The sequence below is a fragment of the Crotalus tigris genome, unplaced genomic scaffold (genome assembly GCF_016545835.1).
Source record: "Crotalus tigris isolate CLP2741 ecotype Arizona unplaced genomic scaffold, ASM1654583v1 scf7180000018925.3142382, whole genome shotgun sequence".
Lineage (NCBI taxonomy): Eukaryota > Metazoa > Chordata > Lepidosauria > Squamata > Viperidae > Crotalus > Crotalus tigris.
Genome location: NW_024097278.1, coordinates 389,321 through 414,342, shown reverse-complemented (window position 1 = coordinate 414,342; position 25,022 = coordinate 389,321). Strand labels below are relative to the sequence as shown.

The window sequence follows — 25,022 nt, the reverse complement described above, 5'->3', positions numbered from 1 at the left end:
CCCTCCCTCCCTCTCTTCCTTCTTGTCCTCCCTCCCTCCCTTCTTTCGTTCCTTCCTTCCTTCCTTCCATCTTGTCCTCCCTCCCTCCCTTCCTCTCCCTCCCTCCCTCCCTCCCTCCCTCATTCACTTTTGTGCTTTCTCTTTCACTTCCTATCCTCCCTCATTTTCTTCCTTCCTTCCTGTCCTCCCTTGTTTCCTCCCTCCCTCCCTCCCTCCCTCCCTTTTGTGGCTATCCATTGTCTTTTGACAAAGGCACAGGCCCAAGAAACAGCAGCTTCCAATTGATTTAATCCACTTTGGGCAGGGTGATATTTTTTTTCATCGGAACAATGGGAGAACCAAGCATCTTTTCATACATGCAAATATGTCATTAGCTTTATTTGGAGTAAAGGAGAAAAAAGTGGATGCCCAGCTCAAATATTGTGCAAGGACACGGTCTCCTAAACGGTCTTTAAAATAAACAAATACATGAAACCAATAAACAAACCAAGTGCCAGCTATTCCTCTAAACAAGCCTTCAAGCTAAACTGGTTAGAGTAATAAAGAAAGCTTAATAAACTGCAGGGTAGGCAAACTGTGTCAAATGCAATTCACCAGATTTGATGGCCCCTGGAAAGTAATTATATAAGCCTTTGGGAAGAATTAATCTGTCCCTTCTATGTTACACAGAAAAGGGGGGGGGGGAACCACACAAGGATGAGAAAGAGATTAGGATTAAGTTCATTTCACTCTTCAGTTACTCCCAAGCATTTTGTAACTAGCCATTATCTTCATTCTGCCCACCTACGAATGCCAAGAACTGGAATGGAACTCCATCAGCCAATCAGTGTTCTCTCTAACCAACCAATAGGAGAGTGCAATAATCGTCATTGCCCGCCCACTGAACTACAGCAGTGTCTGGAATAATAAAAATCTCTTTACGCTGAAGAGATAGGAAGAACAGTAAATGATTAAATTGTCCCCATGTTTTTCGTGTGCATTATGTGGATCTTTGTGTATTTCACCAAATTGGAATCCTGCATCCAGTTTTGGTCACCACAATGTAACAAAGATGTTGAGATGCTAGAAAGAGTGCAGAGAAGAGCAACAAAGATGATCAGGGGACATATGAAGAACATATGAAGAACGGTTGCAAGAATTGGGTATGTCTAGTTTAATGAAAAGAAAGACTAGGGGGTGACATGATAGCAGTCTTCCAATATTTAAGGGGCTGCCGCAAAGAAGAGGGGGTCAGCCTATTCTCCAAAGCACCAGAAGGCTGTACAAGAAGCAACGGATGGAAACTAATCAAGGAGAGAAGCAACTTGGAACTAAGGAGAAATTTCCTGACAGTGAAAACAATTAACCAGTGGAACGACTTGCCTTCAGAAGTTGTGGATGCTCCAACACTGGAGGTTTTTAAAGGAAAGACTGGACAGCCACCTGTCTGAAACGGTATAGGGTCTCCTGCTTGAGCAGACGGTTGGACTAGAAGACCTCCAAGATCCCTTCCAGCTTTATTCTGATTGATTGAAGATGATGGCCGCCATCTTGACTGTTTTGAGCCCTCCTTCTGTAGATGCCTCTGTTAAGCCCTTTGAGTAACAAACCTCAGTTCAATGAATTTTGGCTGCAATGGGCAACGTTATGGTAATGCATACAAAACAGGGACATCTCTTGAACTGTGTGATCAAGAGGGTAGCTTGACCTTTGGGCCTCTTGCCCCCTCCTCCAGTGGACAATCCTGATGGTATACAGCAGGGCTCCCAACCTTGGTCACTTTAAGACCTGTGGACTTCAACTCCCAGAATTCCCCAGCCAGCATCAAGGATTAGGAAGGATAGGGGAAAGAGGGCAGAACCTGGGGGCGGAGTCAAAAGAGGCATCAGCCTGGAATCCCTACATAACCACATGCATACTAAGTCCAACCCCCATCGAGTGCCCTTGACACTTATCTAACTCTAACCAGGTTCTGACCATTAAGTGAGGAGATTCCTGTGCATAGCCATGAATAGCAATAAATCAGATTAATTGGACCTTCCCGTGTAGATTTGGTTTTTTGCCGCTGACAGGAAGCGGGCTTCTATCATATTTGAAGAGACAGAGGTTTTCCATTTCTGATCTAACCGAACCAAACAGAAAACCTTTCAGACTCAATAAATAATTTGTATGATTTGCATAAGGCTAACAAATTAACCTGAGGCCTGGGTGTAGACAGCTACTTAAATAAATGAATCAATAAATACATTTTCGGAGGGGCCCAATCTCAAGAGTCACACTCCTAATCTGTTCCCACTTCCGATCTTGTGAGATTCAGCCCTCTCTCCCAAATCTCCTGAGATTTTGCAATTTCGCAAGCTTTGAAGCGTTCCAGAGTTTAAATGGAACAGATCTACTATTTAAGATGTGTGTAAATTCAGCTCCTAGACTAGGAGTAGGCAACCTTGGCTCTTTTATGACTGGTGGACTTCAATTCCCAGAATTCCTCAGCCAGCCATGCTGAGGGGAAAGGGAGAAGTTTCCAAGCTGAGCCATGCTGGCTCAGGAATTCTGGGAGTTGAAGTCCACGAGTCATAAAAGAGCCAAGGTTGCCTACCCCTGGCCTAGGCCTAGGCCACTTTATGACTCGTGGACTTCAACTCCCAGAATTCCTGAGCCAGCATGGCTCAGCTTGGAAACCTCTCCCTTTCCCCTCAGCATGGCTGGCTCAGGAATTCTGGGAGTTGAAGTCCACGAGTCATAAAAGAGCCAAGGTTGCCTACTCCTGAACTAGAACTTCCCATCCTACAATCCCAACTATGGAAGCTGAGGTCTTAAAATATGCAAACTTCTGATAGGCAAAATCAGTGGGGAAGCCAAATTCACTCAACAGCCGTGTGACTAATTTAACAACTGTGGTGATTCATTTAATAACTGTGGCAAGAAAGATCGTAAAATAGGGCAAAACTCATTGAACGAATTTCTCACATAGCAAGATAAACTTTGGAGTCAACTGCGGTCGTAGGTTGGGGACTATTTCAATATTTGTGTTGTATGTCTGGCCCTAAAGCCGAGGTGGAATATGTGTCATCTATTTCTTATTTTGTCACTTTCCCTTGTGCTTGATGCTTTTAATCTTTGCAGCGAACACCTCAGCTGAACAAACCAACAAACGCGAGACTCTTAGTTGCAAAAGACATTAATGTACAAGAGTCCCTTGGAGGACAACTTAGCTCATCTAACAAAATTTGGGCACAGAGGACATTAAAAGAAAAAAAAAAAACTTTCTGTAGCTCTCTCTCTTTTTTTAGGGAGGCTCTGGAAAAAATACAGTAGGTTGATCAATCATCTATTATTCAGTGTTTGGAAATAGGATGCATTGTTTTCTCTCTTTTTTTGGTTAGCAAAGTTGAATCTACAGACAAGATGATTTTTTTTAAAACGTCTCGGGAGGTTTTCGGGAAGCAGAATTTTGAAAGTCACGGTCCCTCTTGCCTTAAAAGATGTCAGGGAAACGGTATTTCATGTTGATTTGTTTCAGATCAGAGCTTCAAAGAAAATATGCAGGGACACAGAGTCCCTGCCGCCAAGGCTTTGTAATTGTGCTGCTCGGTAATTTCACTCGCCTGCCCCCAAAAATATTTGATATAAAAATCACATTTTATTATGGAGGGCTCCAGTCAGAGAAAGAAAAATCGTAGGATGCAAATGTTAAGTTCCCCATAGAGCAATCAAAACATCAGTGTTCATCCCAGACCGTCAAATTGAAGACTTTGGATATTTATCTGATTCTTGAGAAAAGGAGAATTAATAGCCACACACCCAGGAATGGATTCCAAGGGTACAACTCAACGGATTGAATGCATAGTCAAAGAACATCGGACCTCCCCTTACCACCAAGACCCCAGCCTCAATTCCTTGCCTTTTAGAAACTCAGTTTCCCTAAAACCTTGATTCACAAGCCTACCTACCTGTGGATAGAAATTTATTTATTTATGAGACTTATATATCGCTTTAAGTGCAAGCACTCTCTAAGCGGTGTACACCAGTAAGCAATGTGTATATATATATATATATATATATATATATATATATATATATATATATATATATATACATTGCCCCCAACAATCTGGGTCCTCATTTTACCTACCCCGGAAGGATGGAAGGCTGAGTCAACCTTGAGCCGGTGAGATTTGAACCGCTGACCTGCTGAACACAGTCAGCTAAAGTGGCCGAACCCAAGTCCCAGTGATAAGAGGGACCATGTTCCTAAGAAGATAGCCAATGTTAAAGATTGTTCTCTTGGCTTAAAAGAATGTCCTATATTTCTCTGTTTCAGATTTGAAGTTCAGGCTAATGGGTATCTGATTGAGTAATTTAATGAGAAAATGCATGTAAAAATTAAGCCACTTAGCTTAATTATAAGTAACAAGGCTCCCCCCACCAGATATTTCACTGGCAGAAATGTGTGCCCTAAGGACACATCTCATCGTCTCCATCTATTAAAATTATATAGCGCAGCGTGGAAAAAAGAAAGGGTTGGGTGGAAATATATAGCTAAGAAGATCTGCAGAGGGCCATTACCCCCTTGATCAAGACCATGTCTGATTTGAGAAAATGGCCAGTTGGATTATCTGCTGATTATCCCCTTGTCCTATCCTCTTAGAAGTCAGCCCTTCTTTCTCAAAATAATGAATGTGAAGGTTGTCATACAGCCACCCTAGCCAACCACAAAATTGGACTCAATATCTATTTTTCTTTGACTTCTAAAACCAATCGACCAATATGCCTCATGAGGCTTATCTGACCTACCAAATATTAGGTACCACTATGAAATGATGTTGCTTGCAGATGGATCCCCAAACATCCCAATTTACAGAAAGGCCAAATCAAAGTATCTCAACCTTAATCAACTGCCAGACCCACTAGCAAAATCAGACCATGGAATCAACTCCACAGCAATGTTAAAACTATTTTTATTGACACTGGCTGTAATAATAGAATCTTGCAGGTTTGATTGTGCTGTATCTCCTCTTCCTTCTTATACTTCATTGGATTAGGGAGATATCTGTCTGAGCTTCTTCTGAACATTATCTGGACAGTCTGGACTTCAGCCTTTTTTTTTTTTTACCAAGTCAACAGCTTCTGCAGATCTCCATCAAGGCATTTCTACATTAAGAGAGCCTTTGGCTTATATGTCACCTGCTCCCATCGGTTTCCCCCCAGCCATTATTCAGTAGGCTGTAATAAGCCAGTAGGTTTTCAACCAATAGTTTCTCACTTCATCTCAACTATTGTTTTAATATCTTGGGTGATGTTTCATTTTCCCAAGGCACACAGGTCTCAAAACATGACAGAGGAAGAAGAGAAGGAGAGAAGGAGAAGCAGGAGATAGGGTAAAAGAAAAAGAGAAGGAGGAGGAGGAAAGAAGGGGAAGGAGAAGGAGAGAGGACGAGGGAGATGGAGAGGGAGGAGAGAGGATGAAGGAGAAGAAGCAGAAGGACAAGAGGAATTGCTCCATAAAAGCAGTGCAATATATCGGGTGGAATGTTAGACATTGAAGGGAAGAGACTGAATCTGAATTTGAAGTTTTGCTCAACCATGAAGTCTGCTGATGGGCCCCATTAAAGAAAATGACTAGCGAGGATTACACAGGATATATCAACAATAGGAAGAAAAGGGACTCAAAACAAGCGGTGTGTTTATTTAAAAAAACAGGCTTGGTCGAGGAGTAGTACCTGAATGAATTTTTGAAAACGATTGGTTTCTGAATGGATGGTGAGGAACGTCAACTCACCTTGGGAAACTCCACTGGTTGGTCACTTGAGGATGGAGATCATACCTGCTGTTTGTTGAAGTCCCAAGACTACTAACCCTCTTACGCTAAGTACACACTGACTAGATTGATGGATGAAAGTCTACTCTGTCAGATGCAACAGATGGTCTCCTAAATTGATAAGCATAGGTGCTAAGAGAGAGAGAGAGAGAGAGAGAGAGAGAGAGAGAGAGAGAGAGAGAGAGAGAGAGAGAGAGAGAGAGAGAGAGAGAGAGAGAGAGAGAGAGAGAAACCCAGGTTGTATCCAGCCCCATAAAGTATTAGGAGAAACAGTGGGAGGCCTGTCAAATTGCTGCACAACGTTTGAGAAGCATGAAAAGAAAATGCAATGCACACCTGCTGTTAGATATTATACATAAGAAAGGTGCCTAAGCAAAACAAAATAATAACAACAATAATAAAAAACCTGGCTCCCAACTTAATCATAAATATGTGTTAGGGTTTCTCTTGCAGAAATTCTCTGCATGATGGACAAATGAAGAAAAATTGCTGTAGACACAGCAACCTTAACACATATTTTCCTTCATAAGTAAGTGGTTGTGGTGCTTTGATTTATTTCTCTTTGATATAAATTAGTAGGAAATTACTTCCGATCAAATAAACCTAATTTTTTGTCCTTAATTGTATAGAACAGTGGTGGCGAACCTATGGCACGGGTGCGAGAGGCAGCACTCAGAGCCCTCTCTGTGGTCACGCGCGCCGTCGCCCCAGTCCTAGGTCTTCAGCTGGGTTTTATAAAACCTTTTCGCTTTAGGCCTCCACTGCCGTGCGCAAAAAAAAAAAGGGTTCAATCAATCAGTCAATTTCAACTTCTCACGGGAAAAAAAAGTCTTGCAAAGTTGGAATTGATTGATCGAACTTTTTAATCCCACCCAGTCTGCCGTTACCACCGCAGCCATGCCCACCCAATTGGCCACACCCAGCCAATGGGTCACACCCACCCAGCACCCGACGATGCATAAGTGGGTTTTGGGTTGCAGTTTGGGCACTCGTTCTTTAAAAGGTTCGCCATCACTGGTATAGAAGTTCTTTAAATGATGCCAACGAATTGGGCTCCAGCAGAATAGGCTGTGGGGGAGGTGGTCAAAACTGAAAACCTTGTGGAAAGAAGATATTGATGCAAAAGCTGGACCATTCTGAATTGGCACATTGTGGTGGACGGTGTGCCATCTTGCCACTTTTGACCTCCCTATGCAGAGATCCTAAGCCAGTGGTTCTCAACCTGTGGGTCGGGACCCCATTTGGGGTCGAACAACCATTTCACGGGGGTCACCAAACAACGCAGTCCGCCATTTTTTTCCCTTTTCCTTAGCTGTGCTACTCTCTTTTATTCTATTGGCTTTTGAAAGCCAATAGAATAGACTCTCTAGAATAGAGTCTAATTCTATTGGCTTTCAAAAGCCAATAGGAATTGTCCAGGCTGTCTCTGCCCTACTGAGCCCGCCAAAAGTCTCATTCTGCAAACGGTGCTGCACCAGTTGAGTAGTCCTCGACTTACGACCGGTTGAGTAGTCCTTGACTTACAACCGGTTGGGGATCGGGGCATTAAAAAGGTTGAGAACCACTGCTCTAAGCTATGAAATTTTTTAGGAATTTAGATTCAAACTTCTAGTATTTTAAAATATGATCTTCCTCCTGTATACGCACTTCTCCTTTTCCTTCTGAAATAAAATGTAAGCTTTGTGAACAATTCTGTACCTTTTTTATCCCAATGGAAGGATTTTGATCCCGACTGTGCCACCTGGAAATCAAACGGTCATCTCTCCCAAACTGTTCATCACGAATATTGGGCATATTTTATATTTATTCTGAGATCTGAATGTTCATACAAAGGGCCACAACCAGACATTCTTCAGTTCCGAGTGAAGTCGCAAATTATGAGTGATCGCAATTTCATTTCTTCATGTCTGTTTCCTCATTCTCCACCGATGGTGGCTGTTTCCTTTTCCTTTCTTTAATGTCGGTCCATCATCCATTACATTGAAGTGAGGACAACCTTGGGGATGGAGAAGAAGTCAAGATGGCAGCTGGGATGGCCTTCTTGATGGTCTAAAAGGACTTTTTTTGGTCAAGATATGGATGCCATCTTGGTTACAGTGGTGATGGGTGCAATTCTGGAAGATCTCAAGACCCAGACTGGGGTCAGATCACACCAGGGAAGGTCCAAATATTTGGTGAATAAGAGTCAACACCAAACTGATGGCACCTAATCAAAGAATCATATAATCATAGCGCTGGAAGGGACCTTAGAGGTCTTCTAGTCCACCTTCTCCCTGATTGTAAGGTTCTTGAGAAAAAGCATTTTGTGTTAATTTTCCTCTGTAAAGTACCAGGTACAGCAACAGGATTTCAATGGAAATCAAACTCACATTTTTTTTCCTACTTACCCCAGCTGACCGAGGTGGCTTCAATCGTCTTTTCTTGTTCCTGTCTGCTGTGGCTAGCTTTATCTTATAACCTTCTCTTGAGTAGGAACTATCTGTAGAGGAAAAATGAAATACAATGTCTCTAAATGAAATTAAATTCAGGGAGATCAGAATCAATTGCCCCTCCCCCATTTATTTTTAAATTAATATAATAGCAAAGGTTAAAAACAAACATTTTGCAAACTTCAAATGCTTAGGCTAACATGGTTGTTGTGATTTTAAAGCTTTCAAAATATCAGTCTCTTATCTTTTTTTTTTATTATTAAACGCTGTTATTTTTTGGGGGGGGGTATGAGGATTTTGACTTGTAAGGATTCTAGCGAAGCCTATTTGATATATTCAACATTTCAAACAAGCTCATAGCTAGCCAGATGTGGCTAGTGAATGTAAGGATTTATCTAAGGGCACAATCTAATTTGGTTTTCCTGCTCAGATTTTAATTGTGAGACCTGAGAATGAATGAAAAAAAAAATAAGAGGCCTCCATGTTCATAGAAGTGATAGATAGATAGATAGATAGATAGATAGATAGATAGATAGATAGATAGATAGATAGATAGATGGATGGATGGATGGATGGATGGATGGATGGATGGATGGATGGATGGATGGATGGATGAATGGAAGGATAGATGGATGGATGGATGGATGGAAGGATGGATGGATGGAAGGATGGATGGATGGATGGATGGATGGATGGATGGAAGGATGGATGGATGGATGGATGGAAGGATGGATGGATAGATAGATGATAGATAGATAGATAAAAATGATAAATATAAAGATAAAGAGATAAGAATAGAATTAGAAATAGAATATATGAATGACTATTTCTTGGCCTCTCAACATAACAGACTAATAGAGTTGGAAGGGTCCTTGGAGGTCATCTAGTCTAACCCCCTGCTCAAGCAGGAGACCCCATACCATTCCAGACAAGTGGCTGTCCAGTCTCTTCTTGAAAACCTCCAGTATCCACAACTTCTGGAAGTAAGCCATTCCACTGATTAATTGTTCTCCTCCTTAGTTCCAGGTTGCTTCTCTCCTCGATTAGTTTCCATCCTTTATTTCTTGTCCTGCCTTCAGGTGCTTTGGAGAATAGGTTGAAACCCCCCCCCCTCTTCTTTGTGGCAGCCCTTCCAATATTGGAACACTTCTTTCTTCAGTCCTTCTTTTCATTAAAGTAGAATGAAAAGGCTTGTGTTTGTATATATTAAAAATCAACCCATTTTTTTAAATCGAAATTATGTTTTTAGCATAAGCCCTGCCTTGGTCACATTGATAGTAAGCTCTGTGGAGGGAAAGAAAATTTCAATAATTCTTCCCCCCTCCTCTAACCTTTATATGCGGTAGAGCAGATGGCTAGAAACATATCTAATCATCTGAAGAACGTTGTACTTAAATAATGAGATACGTGGGTTTCCCCCCCCCTTCTGGAAATATGCATGAGTATTTACTACAAAATCCTATACATCATTTCTGCTCTGGGCAATCAAGATAAATAAATGGCCATAATATTGGTCGTGAACACCACCCAAGAGGTCTCTTTTTTCCGCACCTTCCCCAAGGCATCTTTCCAAAGATCTAAAACCTGCCTAAACAGGGTCCTCCTTCTCAATGAGGTATATAAATCTTTTCCCAAGAGACTCCAGTTCCATAGTGTAGCTATAAAGCCGCTGATGGCTACATTAGTTATGCATAGAAAATAAAAAAGCTTCACAGCCACATTATTATTATTTTTTTCTCTACTGGGCGACCTTAGTAGGGATAATACATTTCAGGGAAAGATGAATTCCTTCTGTAATAAAAGGGAATGAAGGTGGTGTTGGTCTATTGATTCCTGGGGAGAAAAAAAAACCCACAGGAAAAATAAATCTTGATATGGGCTTTTTTGTAAATTCACCAGGGAGCCAACAGCAACACTAAACTCTATTATTTTTCAGTAAAGAGAATAAGAAGGCATAGGAATTTGATCATTGCTCCATAATAGGTAGAATTGAATGAGACCCCTATAAATTTTGGAGCCCAAACGTTTGATTCCAATGCATGGGCACTTTTAAATACAAAATAGCATTGCCAGTATTTCATATAATCTGTCTGTCTATCTGTCTGTCCGTCCATCCGTCCGTCCGTCCGTCTGTCTGTCTTCTATAGTCTGTATCATCTATCTTCTCCTTCTCCTTCATCACCATCATCATCATCATCATTGCCACCATCTATATATTTATATATATTACTTATCTATCAACTATCTATCTATCTATCTATCTATCTATCTATCTATCTATCTATCTATCTATCTATCTACAGTATCTATTTATCTATCTCTATCTATCTATCTGTCTGTCTGTCTGTCTGTCTGTCTTCTATAGTCTGTATCATCTATCTTCTCCTTCTCCTTCATCACCATCATCATCATCATCATCATCATTGCCACCATCTACTTATATATATATATTACTTATCTATCAACTCTCTATATATCTATGTTTATCTATCTATCTGTCTGTCTGTCTGTCTGTCTATCCATCCATCATTTTTCTATCTATATTCTATAATCTGTATCATCTATCTTCTTTCATCATCATCATTACTACCATCTATCTATTACTTATCTATCATCTGTCTGTCTGTCTATCTATATCAGTGGTTCTCAACCTTTCTAATGCTGCGACCCCATAATACAGTTCCCCATGTTGTGGTGACCCCCCAACCACTTATACATCACTGGGTGCCAGGGGCGTGGCCAAAGAAAAGGGGGGGAAAATGGCGGACAGCCTTGTTTGGCGACCCTCGTGAAATGGTCGTTTGACCCTAAATGGGGTCCCGACCCACAGATTGAGAACCACTGATCTATATCTATCATCTATTGCTATCTATCTATATTTCTATCCTCCCTCTCTCTCTCTCTCTCTCTCTCCCCCTCTCCCTCTCCCTCTCTCCCTCCCTCCCTCCCTCTCCCTCCCTCTCCCCCCCTCTCTCCCACAAGGGTCAACCACAAGGAGGTCAATGTTAACATTTGCATTTTGATCCTAGATGAGATAGAATTGCATCCTTGTGGTCAGTTTTAATATTCCCATACTGTAGATTTAAATACTACTAAAGCAGTTTCAATGTTCCCAGTTAATATGGTGTTGTCTGTTCCATTTGTGCAGCACACAACCCACATTCTCCTGAGGTTCCTTTCCTCTCAATATCTCCTCCGCTTCAATCATTTCATTCTTTTTCTTGGAGCATAGCTCCTCTTCCCGACTCCCCATATATTCCCTGCGCGGAGCCTTAATAATTCCTACCAGTGGAAATTGATTTACAGCGATAAAATCTGTTTTCTCCATCTTCTCCCCGTGACTGGAGGCAACCGGAGAAGTGATTTGTAGGCAGGAATGGCAGGTCCCCCCCCCCTCCGCCAGGACTATATTTCAAAGGATGCTTACAGATTTATGCACTTGTGAGAAATCACACAGTTGTTGTTTTTCAATCTGCATTCTTGAAAAGGTGCAGGAGAAGTTACGGGAGTGTGGGAGCCTGTGGGAGCTTTAAAGCCACCTGAAAGAGCAGCAATATTTTTGCATTTCTATCGTTCAGACTATGTTGGGACCGGTGGGCAAGCCAGCCACATTTTTAGACGTTCATATGTGCCTGTGCAGCAGGCATGAGGTTGTGGGCAAACTGAAAGAGGGGCTCGGCCTTATTTCCATAAGGCAGTGATGGCGAACCTTTTAGAGACTGAGTGCCCCAAAACCGGCCCCTCCCTGCCACCCCCGCCACCCCCGTTCCGCCCCCCGCCCCTGCCCGCTCTGCCCCAGCTCCGCCCGCAGCTGCAGGGCCATCCACTGCCTCTACGGCCTGCTGCAGATCACCCAGGTGGCCCAGCAGTGCTATGGCAGCCACACCTTCCACCTGCGCCCCGCAGCATCAACTGCGCACGACAGGACGCAAGGGCGGAGTCATGGCCCTACTGCCCGACTGCCATGTCCTTGGCTGCACTGCTCTGTATGGACCATATTTGAGGGTGACTCTCTTCGGGGGGGGGGCTGCTGGTGAGGATGGGGCCGTGGGGGGAGGCGGGGCTGGGGAGATGGTGCACGTGCCCACAGAGAGAGCTCTGAGTGCTGCCTCTGGCACCCGTGCCATAGGTTCGCCACCACTGCCATAAGGTGTTTAGCTTATTCTGCAAACCTTTGGGAGAATTTCAGTGCAACATTCTCACCGCTAACCATAGGCGACAAACCATCGCAAGCCGCTTTTAAGGAACTACAAAGTCATTGTATATAGCAGAGTTTCCTCTTCTTCTTCCTCCTCCTCCCTCTCCCCCTCCTCCTCCTCCTCTTCTTCTTCTTCTTCTTCTCGTTCTCCTCCTCCTTCTTCCTCGTTCTCCTCCTCCTCTTCTTCTTTTTCCTCTTCCTCGTTCTCCACGTCCTCCTCCTCTTCGTGTTCCTCTTCCTCGTTCTCCTCCTCCTTGTTCTCCTCCTCCTTCTCCTCTTCGTGTACCTCCTCCTCCTCCTTCTCCTTCTCCTCCTCCTCTTCTTCCTCTTCTTCTCATTCTCCTCTTCCACCACCTTCTTCTTGCTCCTCCTCCTCGTTCTCCTCCTTCTCCTATTATTCTTCTTCCTCATTCTCCTCCTCCTCTTCTTCTTTTTCTTTCTCCTCTTTCTCTTCCTTGTTCTCCTCGTTCTCCTCCTCCCCTTCTTCTTTTTCCTCCTCCTCCTCCTCGGTCTCCTTCTCCTCTTTGTGTTCCTTTTCCTCCTTCTCCTCCTCCTCTTCCTCCTCTTCTTCCTCTTCTTCTTGTTCTCCTCCTCCTCCACCACCTCTTCTTCTTCTGCTCCTCCTCCTCATTCTCCTATTCTTCTTCCTCATTCTCCTCCTCCTCTTCTTTTTTTTCTCTTCGTTCTCTTCCTTGTTCTCTTCCTCTTTCTCTTCCTCCTCCCCCTCCTTCTCCCCTCCTCCTTCTCCCCTCCTCCTCCTCCCCCTCCTTCTCCTCCTCCTCCTCCTTCTCGTCCCTCTCCCCCTCCATCTCCGTCACTTATGTGGATCTCATCTGTGTGGAATGCATAACTTTATGCTCATGCTGTGTGTTGGTTTAATGTCTCCTTTCCCCTGTACTGAAACTCTTTGCCGCCATCTCCCTGGAGGTTTGCAGTCTGCTATCTCTTTCTTCAAACTCTCATCACTCACAACACAGCATCTCCCCCAAAGAATTTCCAGTATCTCATTTTTACCTTCCCCAAAGAAATAGGGTTACTGCAAACCTTGTACTACTGTGGCCACAACACACACAAATAGTTACCAACAGATGTTGGGAAGGACTGATGCCAGAGAGGCCCAGCTGGAAATCTTTCATTTTGGTCACCTTTATTACATTTCTACTGACACATACAGGTGGGCCTTGAGTTACAACAGTTCATTTAATGACCGTTCGAAGTTACAACGGCCCTGAAAAAAGGGACTTATGACCGTTTTTCACACTTACGGCCATTGCAGCATTCCCAGGATCATGTGATCAAAACTGAGACACTTGGCAACTGACTCACATCTGTGACTGTTTGCAGCGTCCCGGGATCACATGATCCCCTTTTGCAACCTTACGACAAGCAAAGTCAGTGGGGGAAGCCAGATTCACTTAACAACTGTGTTTACTAATTTAACCACTGCAGTGCTTCACTTAACAAATGTGGCAAATAAAGGTCGTAAAACTGGACAAAATCCACCGAACAAATGTCTTGCTTAGCGACAGAAACTTCGGGGCTCAATTGGGGTCGTAAGTAGAGGGCTACCTCTACATATTGTCAACGCTGCTAACATCAGATGTTTTTGCATTGACAACAGATGGAGATGCAACCATTTTCTTCTTTTGCTTTTGCTTTTAGAGTTAGATGATGCTGGGGGGAGGAATCTGCATGAGACTCTAGCTAGACATAATAACACTGAACCTAGTGTGAGAACCAAGGTTATTGAAATAAGAGATGATAAAGAATTGGGGGCTAGAGAGCTGGAGGGGAAGCCCACATTTCAAACTAATTGGGGAATGTGATTTATGACTGCTAACTGGGGGAAGGAATTGTGCTTTGATACTATGTGCTCAGGGGAGGGGAATTCAGATTTTCGCTTTGCCTATGTACGTGCCAATGCTATGCTACTCAAATAAAGATTCTTTAAGATTAACAATGCTTCGAAGTTCTTTGAAGAGTTTAATCTGTCAGAACCAGTGCTTTTTTTCTAAAAAAAAAAAAGGTGCCAGAACTCACACACATCATACAACCCATCTTGCCTACCCTACAAGGTTCCATCCAAAAAAGGTGCTAGAACTCTGTTCTGGGCATTCTATGAGAAAAAAAGCCCTGGTTGGAACCATGACACATATATGTAAACAAACAAACATGCCACTCCAGCCTCTAGAAATGATCTTAAACTCACCAAGATTGGGAAAAGATTTCACCTCTTGGGTCCTCGTTTGGCTCAACATGTGGATTTCTTTGCTGCCCGGTGGGAGGGTTCTCCCCAGAGAATAATGGGGGTGTGTTGGAGAACTCGGACTTCGGCACCACGAATTCTGAGGAGGACGCAGAATGGGGGGCATCCTTTTCTCTCTATAAAAAGAAAAACCCACGTGTCCAGTGATTGAAATCCCACTCCCTCGGTTCAACTGATAAGGTAGCCCGTTAGTCGAATTTTACTTATTATTTCGCTGAAGTCTGGTTATTGATAAGGTAAAGATCTCGCCCTGTCTTATAACTTTTAGCTGAATTGTGTTACTATGATCCCTGAAGGTGTTGCTCTTAATGAGTGGCTTATAATGATGTGTGTTTCCATGGTTGGTTCATGGCAATGTGTGCTTTTCAAAATTGTATAAAAGGAATCTTCTCCAAGCAAGAGCTGTGTCTAGTTTGGAACTTGGGTTTTGAGTAACATTTTTGTTTGCAAATAAAAATTTCTTTCCACCTATCTGGGGTGGTTTGTTGGGCCTACGTGTCAGGTAAAAGGACACAAACTTTGTGGGATAACACATTGTTCATGCCCAGGAATTCACCTCAAGAATTATACAATTTTGGAAGGCCCACCTACTTTGTGGAATCTGTCCACATTTGATGTCCTCTTCCCTCCTTTAAAGATGATTTATCTGTGTGTATTTTGTTCATGTGATCAATTTCTAGTTCAATATTGTGTTGCTTCAGCTTTGCTGTGTACACAACGAAAGAAAACATTTTCCTTTTGCTACCTATTATGATTTCTACAAACACCACTTAAAAAGTGTGAAATAACTTCAGAATTCTTTCTTTCTCTCTCCACTTTCCCTCTTTTTCTACTTTATCACTATGGATATTGCAGGTATTTGCAGCCTGCAGGCAAAAGAGAACCAGAGAGAAAAGCGTGTTTATAAAGCCTATTTATGACTGTATCGGGATTTTATTTTTAGGTTTTTTTTTATTTCAATGCACTTGGTTCCGCACTTTGGAAACATGTCAAGCAAGGAGAATTGTGATGCCACAATATAGAAAACTAAAATTCTCTCTCTTTTTTTACCTGTGAAAGGCGGGGGGGGGGGTGTAAAAAAGAAGAGAATTGGAAAAAAAAGATGAATAGTAAACTATAAATGGACACATTTTCCTAATGTGTTGAACAAGATCTATGACAGTTACAAGTAGGCCAGAAATGTGACAGTCTTGTCCCATTGCTGGTCTCCTAGCAACTGATACTCTGAATATAAGAGATGAGATTGAATTATTATAGCTGAGAGACATATCCAACATCCCTCTGATTAATCTACTTTTAAAGCGGTTACTATTAACATAAGTGATTCCACAACTTAATTGATTCATTTAAACACTGCCTTTTTTTTTTTTTTGTTCTTCTTCTCCTAGAATTAATATCCGTCGGCTGCTGTAGCTTTAATTCTTTTATATAAGATCTATTTTTTTTTACTTTCCTATGTATTTTATGGATCTCTTCCACTACCCTTTAAATGCTTTTTTTTTTTTTTTAAATTGTGATGGGCAATGCATCCCGTTTGATTTTCGAAAAGGCCTTTGGAGTACAATTCACAGGGACAACTCAACAAGGCAAGATGTTGGTTGTATCAATAGGCCTAAAGTTCTTTTATATGCAGGGAGAAATGAAGTGGGGTTTCTATGGTGCTGCTGCTGCTGTACAGGTGGTCCTCAACTTATGACCACAATTGAACCCAAAGTAAAAAAAATAAAATAAAATGAAATAATAAAATATAAAATGAAATAAAATAAAATGAAATAAAATAAAAAATAAAAAATGAAATGAAATGAAATGAAATAAAATAATAAAAAATATTAAATAATAAAAATATAATAAAATATAAAATGAAATAAAATGAAATAAAATAAAAATATAATAAAATATAAAAAATAAAATAAAATAAAATGAAATAAAATAAAATAAAAATATAATAAAATATAAAATAAAATAAAATGAAATAAAATAAAAAATATAATAAAATAAAAAATAAAAAATGAAATAAATGAAATGAAATAAAATAATAAAATAAAATAAATAAAAATATAATAAAATATAAAATATAAAATAAAATAAAAATATAATAAAATATAAACTAAACTAAACTAAAATGAAATAAAATAACATAAAATATAAAATACAAAACGAAATAAAATAAAATAAAATAAAAATATAATAAAACATAAAATAAAAAATAAAATGAAATAAAATGAAATGAAATAAAATAAAAAATAAATAAAAATATAAAATAAAACAAAATATAAAACAAAACAATACAAAATGAAATGAAATGAAATAATAAAATAAAAAATAAATAAAAAATATAAAAATAAAACAAAATATAAAAATAAAACATAAAATATAAAAATAAAACATAAAACATAAAATATAAAAATAAAATATAAAACAAAACAAAATAAAATAAAATAAAACCCCTGCAGAGCAGGGGGTTTGATCCTCCCAGCCCAGTACCTTATGAGGTAATCTGCTTCGGGTTCTGTCAGGTGGCTTTGACTAGGCATTGCCTGCCATACATCAAACGCTCTTGCTTCATGCTGGTCCTGCTGTTGTTGGGCCTGGGCTCTTCTAATAGCCTGCATAGATTTCCTGCTGACTCTCCCCTCTGCTTCCACCACCTTGGAGGTCTTCTTCTTCCAGTTGATGGGCGTGTACCAAGCCACGGCCTAGAAAGCAGGCAGAAGGACCTTGAAGGGCGGTGAGGTTCACCTAAGAGTGCCAAGCTGCTAGCTGGAAGACCTGCCTTGAATTTTATCTCCAGGGCAAGAAAACTAAAAGGAGAGAACTTGGTGACCCTTTTCCTGCTTTAACATTAATCAATGCTTGCTTGATTCGAACTACAGGTGGTCCTCAACTTACAATCTTTTGTTTAATGACCGTGTGAGAAAAGCATGATCAGTTTTCACGCTTACGACCGTTGTAGAATCCCCGTGGTCATGTGATCAACATTCAAATGTTTGACAACTGGCTCGTATTTATGATGGCTTGCCGTCTCCCGCTGGTCACGTGATCCCGTTTTGCGACCTTCTGACAAGCCAAGTCAATGGGGAAGCCGGATCCACTTAACAACCACATTACCAACTTATCAGCTGCAGTAGTTCACTTAACGACTCTGGCAGGAAAGGTTGTAAAAAGGAGCAAAACTCACTTAACAAAAACTCGCTGAGCAAATAGAAATTGTGGGCTCAATTGTGGCCGTAAATCGAGGACTACCTGTATATCAAAAAAACAGGAAAATTTGAAAGGAGTTACCTGTCCAGAAGGATTACAAAGAATCGTGGTGCATTGAGAGCCTGACTGAAACCTGTCCAGCTCCTTCCACAGGTAATCTGTGGGAGGCTTATGATGCCTTTTAGAATCCATGGACCACACCTGCAATACAACACAATCAGGAGCAATTGAGCATCACATAAAAGCCCTTCCTGAACGTTTCCCACAGTAAGAGAAGAGATAGTAACAGACACAGTAAGAGAAGACATAATCTTTAAACACCTGAGGTTTTCTTTCTTTCTTTCTTTCTTTCTTTCTTTCTTTCTTTCTTTCTTTCTTTCTTTCTTTCTTCCTTCCTTCCTTCCTTCCTTCCTTCCTTCCTTCCTTCCTTCCTTCCTTCCTTCCTTCCTTTCTCTCTCTCTCTTTCTTTCTTTTTTCTTCCTTCCTTCCTTCCTTCCTTTCTCTCTCTCTTTCTTTCTTTCTTTTTTCTTCCTTCCTTCCTTCCTTCCTTCCTTCCTTTCTTTCTTTCTCTCTCTCTCTTTTTCTTCCTTCCTTCCTTCCTTTCTCTCTCTCTCTTTCTTTCTTTTTTCTTCCTTCCTTCCTTTCTTTCTCTCTCTCTCTCTCTTTTTTTTCTTCCTTCCTTCCTTCCTTCCTTCCTTCCTCTCTCTCTTTCTTTTTCCTTCCTTCCTTCCTTCCTTCCTTCCTTCCTTCCTTCCTTCCTTCCTTCCTTTCTTCCTTCCTTCCTTCTTTTCTTTCTCTCTCTCTCTCTCTTTTTCTTTCTTTTCCTTCCTTCCTTCCTTCCTTCCTTCCTTCCTTCCTTCCTTCCTTCCTTCCTTCCTTTCCTTCCCCTTCCCTTTCCTTCCCTCCCCTTCCCTTTTCTGGCACTGGATGGGGTTATTCTATGTACTTTAAATCTTGCATCTTAAACAAGCAGAAAACTGGGACGTCACTTTCAGCAACCTGATCAGTGGGACCCTCCAGGAGTTGCACAAACAGTTGTGCATGCCTGTTTTAGAAACATCTTACCACATGGGAAGATTCTGCTGTGGACGCTCAGCAACACCTTGCAAATGTCAAAGTATTATTACAAGCCTTCACAACTGTTTGCAGAACTGAAATATTTCTAGAGCAATATTTGGTGCCAACAACGAGAAGCACCAGATTTGGATAAAGTAATAAGGGGTTTTTTTTTTGCCTCTATAATTGGTCCTAATGACTAGTCTTAATGATGAGGCCAGATGGTTAGATCATTAATGTGAAAAGCACAGCTATAATATCTGGAAGTTGAGCCAGACAACTGACTTTTTGTTGTGTTGATTTGAAATTTTGTTGCTTATCCAACTCGCTTCTTCTGTCCGAACAAGTTGGTTAGGGGAGTAGGCAGAGAGTTGTTGGAATGTGCCAACTCTTAAAATGATTGTTGTGAGTTATTGACCCAATAACATGCAACAACAAGAAAATAAGTCCAGTTGCATGACTCAACTTCCAGATCATTCTTTTTGCTGGATTAAGAGTCATCAATGGCATAGCTGTAATACTTCATTCTTTAGAAGGTATTCTACATTCTTAGAAGTTGTTGCCCTTCTAAGTGGTACAACTGTTTTTATGAACAGGGTGTGATAGAAGGAAGGAGATTGGTTATCACACTAGAGGGTGGGATTGTGCAGTAGTGGCTACTACGTGGACTTTTTGGACACCTTAAAGCAGTGGTTCTCAACCTTTCTAATGCCGACCCCATAATACAGTTCCCCATGTTGTGGTGACCCCCAACCACTTATACATCACTGGGTGCCAGGGGCGTGGCCAAAGAAAAGGGGGAAAAATGGCGGACAGCCTTGTTTGGCGACCCCCGTGAAATGGTCGTTCGACCCCAAATGGGGTCCCGAGCCACAGGTTGAGAACCACTGCCCTAAAGGATGAAGGGAAGGCACAACTTGATAGCATATTTAATATTCCATTCTACGAGGGTTGTGCATTGCGGCAGTTCCGTACAATGAATCGTTTATATACTTCACTTACCGTCACACAGGATTTCGGCTTCATTCTGATGTTGGGGGGGAATTTAAAAATGGCCACTGGGTGGCCGTTAATGTTCTGCTGAAGAGTGTAATCTCCAATGCTTTCTTCTTTATCAGAGGAACTATTAATTATCTTCACATAATGGCCACTGAAATGAACTTCAGTAATTTTAAGGTTCCCAACACTATTAAAAATATATATATAACAAAACTTAGTTAGAAGACCCAGTCTTGTTGGGAGTATATATTTTTATTTTAACAACCCTATTAATCCTTTGCATCAGGGTGGAGTCAGGATGACTGAATGGATCTGAGAGTTTGCTGGCTGGATGCCCTTCCTGACGCCTAGGCAATGTTCACAGCAGACAATTACTCATTGCACCAGGAGAGAGAAATAATTTGATACCTAGTATTGAACTCACAGCCTCCTGATTGTGAGGCAAGAGCCCCACCTCTAGGCCACCATGCCACTCATTGGGATTATCTATTGTTGTTGTGAAGTCGTGTCCGACCCATCGCGACCCCATGGACAACGTTCCTCCAGGCCTTCCTGTCCTCTACCATCTTCTGGAGTCCATTTAAGCTTACGCCTACTGCTTCAAGGACTCCATCCAGCCACCTCATTCTCTGTCATCCCATTCTTCTATTGCCCTCAATCTTTCCCAGCATTAGGCTCTTCTCCAGTGAGTCCTTCCTTCTCATTAGGTGGACAAAGTATTTGAGATTCAACTTCAGGATCTGGCCTTCTAAGGACAGAAAAACCAAATCTGGTGGCTATCCAGATTTTCGCAGTTCAAACTTGGGAACTCTAGTCTTACCCTCAAAGGATTTTAAACTGAGTAGGTATCTCATTCACATTGCGCTTTTACCCCAAAACAAAGCTTGGGAGAAACATCAGTCCTGAAATGAGACATCTGGATTTCTAAACTTTCTCTGCTATTTCTCCCAGCTCTCTGATTTTTCACGGTTTCCCTCTGTATTTTTCCCAGATCATATTGTCGAAATAAGTGGGATTACTTAGATATTTTTTTTTTTGAAACAAGAGCAGTATTCCAAAACTACCTGGATGACGATGAACTGTAATACTCGGCTGGAATTAGGGACCGTCCTGTCTTCTCCATTAGTTCACCACTGCTCTTCTTAGTGCCACCAAATAACGTTCTCATATAGTCCTGACCTTTTCCAAGTTCTTCGTTATCAAAGGTGTCAGAGCAGGAAAGGTATTGTTGTGGTAAAGGGCTGCTGTTGTTGGGAGAAGCTAAACCAAAATGAATGAATGAATGACAACTAACCAAGGAAAGAAGCAATCTAGAACTAAAGAGAAATTTTCTGATGGTTAGAACAATTAACCAATGGAACGGCCTGCCTCCAGAGGTTGTGGGTGCTCCAACACTGGAGGTTTTTAAGAGGAGATTGATCAACCATTTGTCTGAAATGGTATAGGTCAGTGATGGCGAATCTTTTAGAGACCGAGTGCCCAAACTGCAACCTAAAACTCACTTATGTATCGTCGGGTGCCGGGTGGGCATGGCCCATTGGGTGGGTGTGGCTGTGGTGGTAATGGCAGACTGGGTGGGACTAAAAAGTTCAATCAATCAATTCCAACTTTACGAGATTTTTTTTTTCCTGTGAGAAGTTGAAATTGATTGATTGATTGAACCTTTTTTTTTTTTTTTTGCACATGATGGTGGAGGCCTAAAGCAAAAAAGGTTTTATAAAACCCAACTGAAGGCCTAGGACTGGGGCGACGGTTCGCGTGCCCACAGAGAGGGCTCTGCGTGCCACAGGTTCGCCACCACGGGTATAGGGTTTCCTGCCTGAGCAGGGGGTTGGACTAGAGGACCTCCAAGGTCCCTTCCAGCTCTGTTCTGATTCTGAAACTTTGGAAAGGCAAAGCGGCTCTGTTTTGAGCTTAAGATGGGATCATCCAAACAGGTTCTTTCAAAGCTGAAAATGGATGGAAACTAATCAAGGAGAGGACCAACCTAGAACTAAGAGAATTTTTCCTGATAGTGTGAACAATCAACCAGTGGAACAACTTGCCTCCAGAAGTTGTGGGTGCTCCATCGCTGGAGGTTTTAAAGAAGAGATTGGACAAACATTTGTCTGGAATGGTAAAGGGTTTCCTGCTTGAGCAGGGGGTTGGACTAGAATGAAGACTCGGGGATTAAAACAATTATTTAAAAAAAATAAAAAGAGAAGGTAACTTATTTGGAATGATTATGGGGGGGGGGAATGCCTCGATCTTCTCTTCCTTTTGCTGCCCACATTAAAGTGGAATGCATTTTTTCAGCAAAAGTTATGGTTATAAAACGAGGCACTGCTAAAGTGAATGATTTCCTAGTGACCTTCTGATTTATTACCTTGCTGGAATTACCTTTAGTGGGTCATCATAAGAACCACCAGTGAAATAGCTGTTACTCTGGATGTTTGGATAATGTATTTTCAACCAGGAGCCACTAATGATTTTCCCCCCAAAAAGTTTTCCACCTACAGGAGATACTATTACTGTATATCCTGAGAAAAGTCCTAATTTTTCCCTCCCATTCATACTTTAGTAACAATCAGGGGCTGCATCTGTCTAGGATAGGGGTAGGCAACCTTGGCTCTTTTATGACTCGTGGACTTCAACTCCCAGAATTCCTGAGCCAGCATGGGGGAACTATGGCCCTGCCATGACTTGTGGACTTCAACTCCCAGAATTCCTGAGCCAGCATGACTCAGCTTGGAAACCTCTCCCTTTCCCCTCAGAATGGCTGTCTTAGGAATTCTGGGAGTTGAAGTCCACGAGTGATAAAAGAGCCAATGTTGCCTATCCCTGGCCTAGGCCTAGGCTGCTTTCTGACTCGTGAACTTCAACTCCCAGAATTCCTAAGCCAGCATGGCTCAGCTTGGAAACCTCTCCCTTTCCCCTCAGAATGGCTGTCTCAGGAATTCTGGGAGTTGAAGTCCACAAATCATAAAAGAGCCAAGGTTGCCTACCCCTAGTCTAGGAGATATGTCCAGTCCAAAGAACAATTGGTTGCAGACACCCAGAAGAGAGATGTTTATGGAGATTCTCAGTCATCCAAATCATCGTTGTCCCCAAGATGTTTTTTCAAAGGGCAACTGGACTTCCTTTATTTTTTTTTTCTCTTGAAGACGTTTCACTTCTCATCCAAGAAGCTTCTTCAGTTCTGAATTGAAAAAGCTTCTTGAGTGAGAAGCAAAACATTTTCAAGGAAAAACAAAACAAAAAACAGGTGTCTTTTGAAAAAGCATCTTTGGGACACCCAGAAGAGAGCCAGTTTGGTGTAGGGGTGAATGCACCACACTAAAAACCAGGAGACAGTAAGTTCTAATCTTCTCTTAAGCACAAAGCCAAATTGGGCGACCTTGGGCCAATCCCTTTCTCTCAGCCCCAGGAAAGAGGCAATGGAAAACCACTTCTCTAGATTTTGCCAAAAAAACTGTTGGGATTAGTCCTGGTAGTCAGCAGGAATAAACACTGATTTGAAGGCTAAACAACAACAACAACCCCAAAAACCATCTAGATCAGGGATTTTCAAACTTGGCCCTTTTATGACTTGTGGACTTCAACTCCCAGAATTCCTCAGCCAGCGTGCCTGGCTGAGGAATTCTGGGAGTTAAAATCCACAAGTCATAAAAGGACTAAGTTTGAAGACCTCTGATCTAGATGTTGGAGTCTTTGAAGAAGTTCTAGCTTAACCACGACACCAGACTGGCTGGCTCCATCTGTATTTAATCACCTGTTTTTTTAAAAAATATTTCATTTAATTCTTTAATTCAATTCTTCCAGTTTTCATTGATCATTTTAGCTGATAATAATGGGAATTGACCAGGGCTGAGTTGGGCAAAATTGGGGAAATGATTGGCCTAAAAAAAAGTATTGTTTTTTTTTTAAACTTCCTGGTCTTAGATGCGGACTTACTTAAAGATTTGTTCACTGTCACAAGAGAAGATACAGGGAATCGGACTGTCCTAGACGAAGATCTCCCACGAAGAAGAGTGACTGTTGACGTGGACTCTGTGAACTGGGAAAATACGACTTTCTCGGAAGGCTTGGCTGTGATGCTGGTTTTAGACTCTGAAATATGCTGGAAATGGACTGGAGCGGCAGGCAACTGATAGAGTGCTGGCTCAGTTCTGTAATGGACATTGAAAACCAGCCTATCATGCATAAGCCATCAGATCCATACACGAAGAGTTCAGTTAGCTACTTTATTGCTTAAGCCCATAAGACAGGAATCTTCCCAGACTGACAATATGCACTAGGGTGAAACTAGATCAGATTCAATCTGATCTTTGCCCTCTTGTGCCCACATAATTTTGGGAAGAGAAGGAGGAGGAGAAGGAGGAGGAGGAGGAGGAGGAGAAGGAGGAGAAGGAGGAGGAGATATGTTAAATGTTACATGTTAAATGTTACATTTAATTGACTAGTTTCCTCTCCTTTTTTGTACAATATTTCTTTCTTTCTTTCTTTCTTTCTTTCTTTCTTTCTTTCTTTCTTTCTTTCTTGTGGCTAGGGTTGAATGTATGTTTTTGTTTTGTTATTGGAGATTGTTAAGAAGAGACTGGATAGTCAGTTGTCTGAGATGGTATAGGTTCTCCTGCTTGAGCGGGGGGCTGGACTAGAAGACCTCCAAGGTCCCTTCCAGCTCTATTCTATTCTATTCTATTCTATTCTATTCTATTCTATTCTATTCTATTCTACATTTTGTTTGTTTGTTCTTCTGTTCTGTATTTTATTATCTATGATAAAACAATAAACGTATAAAAAAGATGCTGTGATATGTGGTTACCCAGGGAAACCAGAGCAAGTTTACATAAGGCAGAAAATAAGTGGAGAGTTTCCAGTTAAGTGAATAACCTACCCTTTAATATAGCCAAGTGTATTTTTCAGAGAAGCGATTTCCTCTTGCAGGCAAGTATTCTTTTCCTGAATAACTTCCACGGCTTTTAACTTGGAGAGAAGATGGTCTTGTATTTCCTTAAAAAAAATTGAAAAAAAAAAAGCAAGGAAAAACAGAAGAAAAGATTTGACGAAGTTAAACGCTTATGTGGTGTTTTTTAA

General features: G+C 41.4%; 1 protein-coding gene across 5 annotated transcripts in view; it reads right to left on the bottom strand.

Moving 5' to 3' along the window:
• LMNTD1 (lamin tail domain containing 1) overlaps positions 1-25,022 on the bottom strand; it is an 88,633-nt gene that overhangs the window by 12,719 nt on the left and 50,892 nt on the right. For 3 of the 5 annotated variants that reach the window (XR_005558436.1, XR_005558439.1, XR_005558438.1), the window contains 9 exons: positions 24,823-24,938; positions 23,880-24,094; positions 21,011-21,206; positions 19,950-20,133; positions 17,973-18,092; positions 17,175-17,386; positions 14,634-14,806; positions 8,185-8,276; positions 7,496-8,084 (listed from right to left, as the gene is read on the bottom strand). Coding sequence is in view for 1 of the 5 variants with exons in the window: in XM_039357567.1 (XP_039213501.1) it covers positions 8,055-8,084; positions 8,185-8,276; positions 14,634-14,806; positions 17,175-17,386; positions 17,973-18,092; positions 19,950-20,133; positions 21,011-21,206; positions 23,880-24,094; positions 24,823-24,938 (1,338 nt within the window). In the remaining 4 variants the exon portion in view is untranslated. Of the gene's footprint in view, positions 1-7,487; positions 8,085-8,184; positions 8,277-14,633; positions 14,807-17,174; positions 17,387-17,972; positions 18,093-19,949; positions 20,134-21,010; positions 21,207-23,879; positions 24,095-24,822; positions 24,939-25,022 lie in introns of those variants that run through there. The other 2 variants (XR_005558437.1, XM_039357567.1) reach the window with 2 other exon arrangements.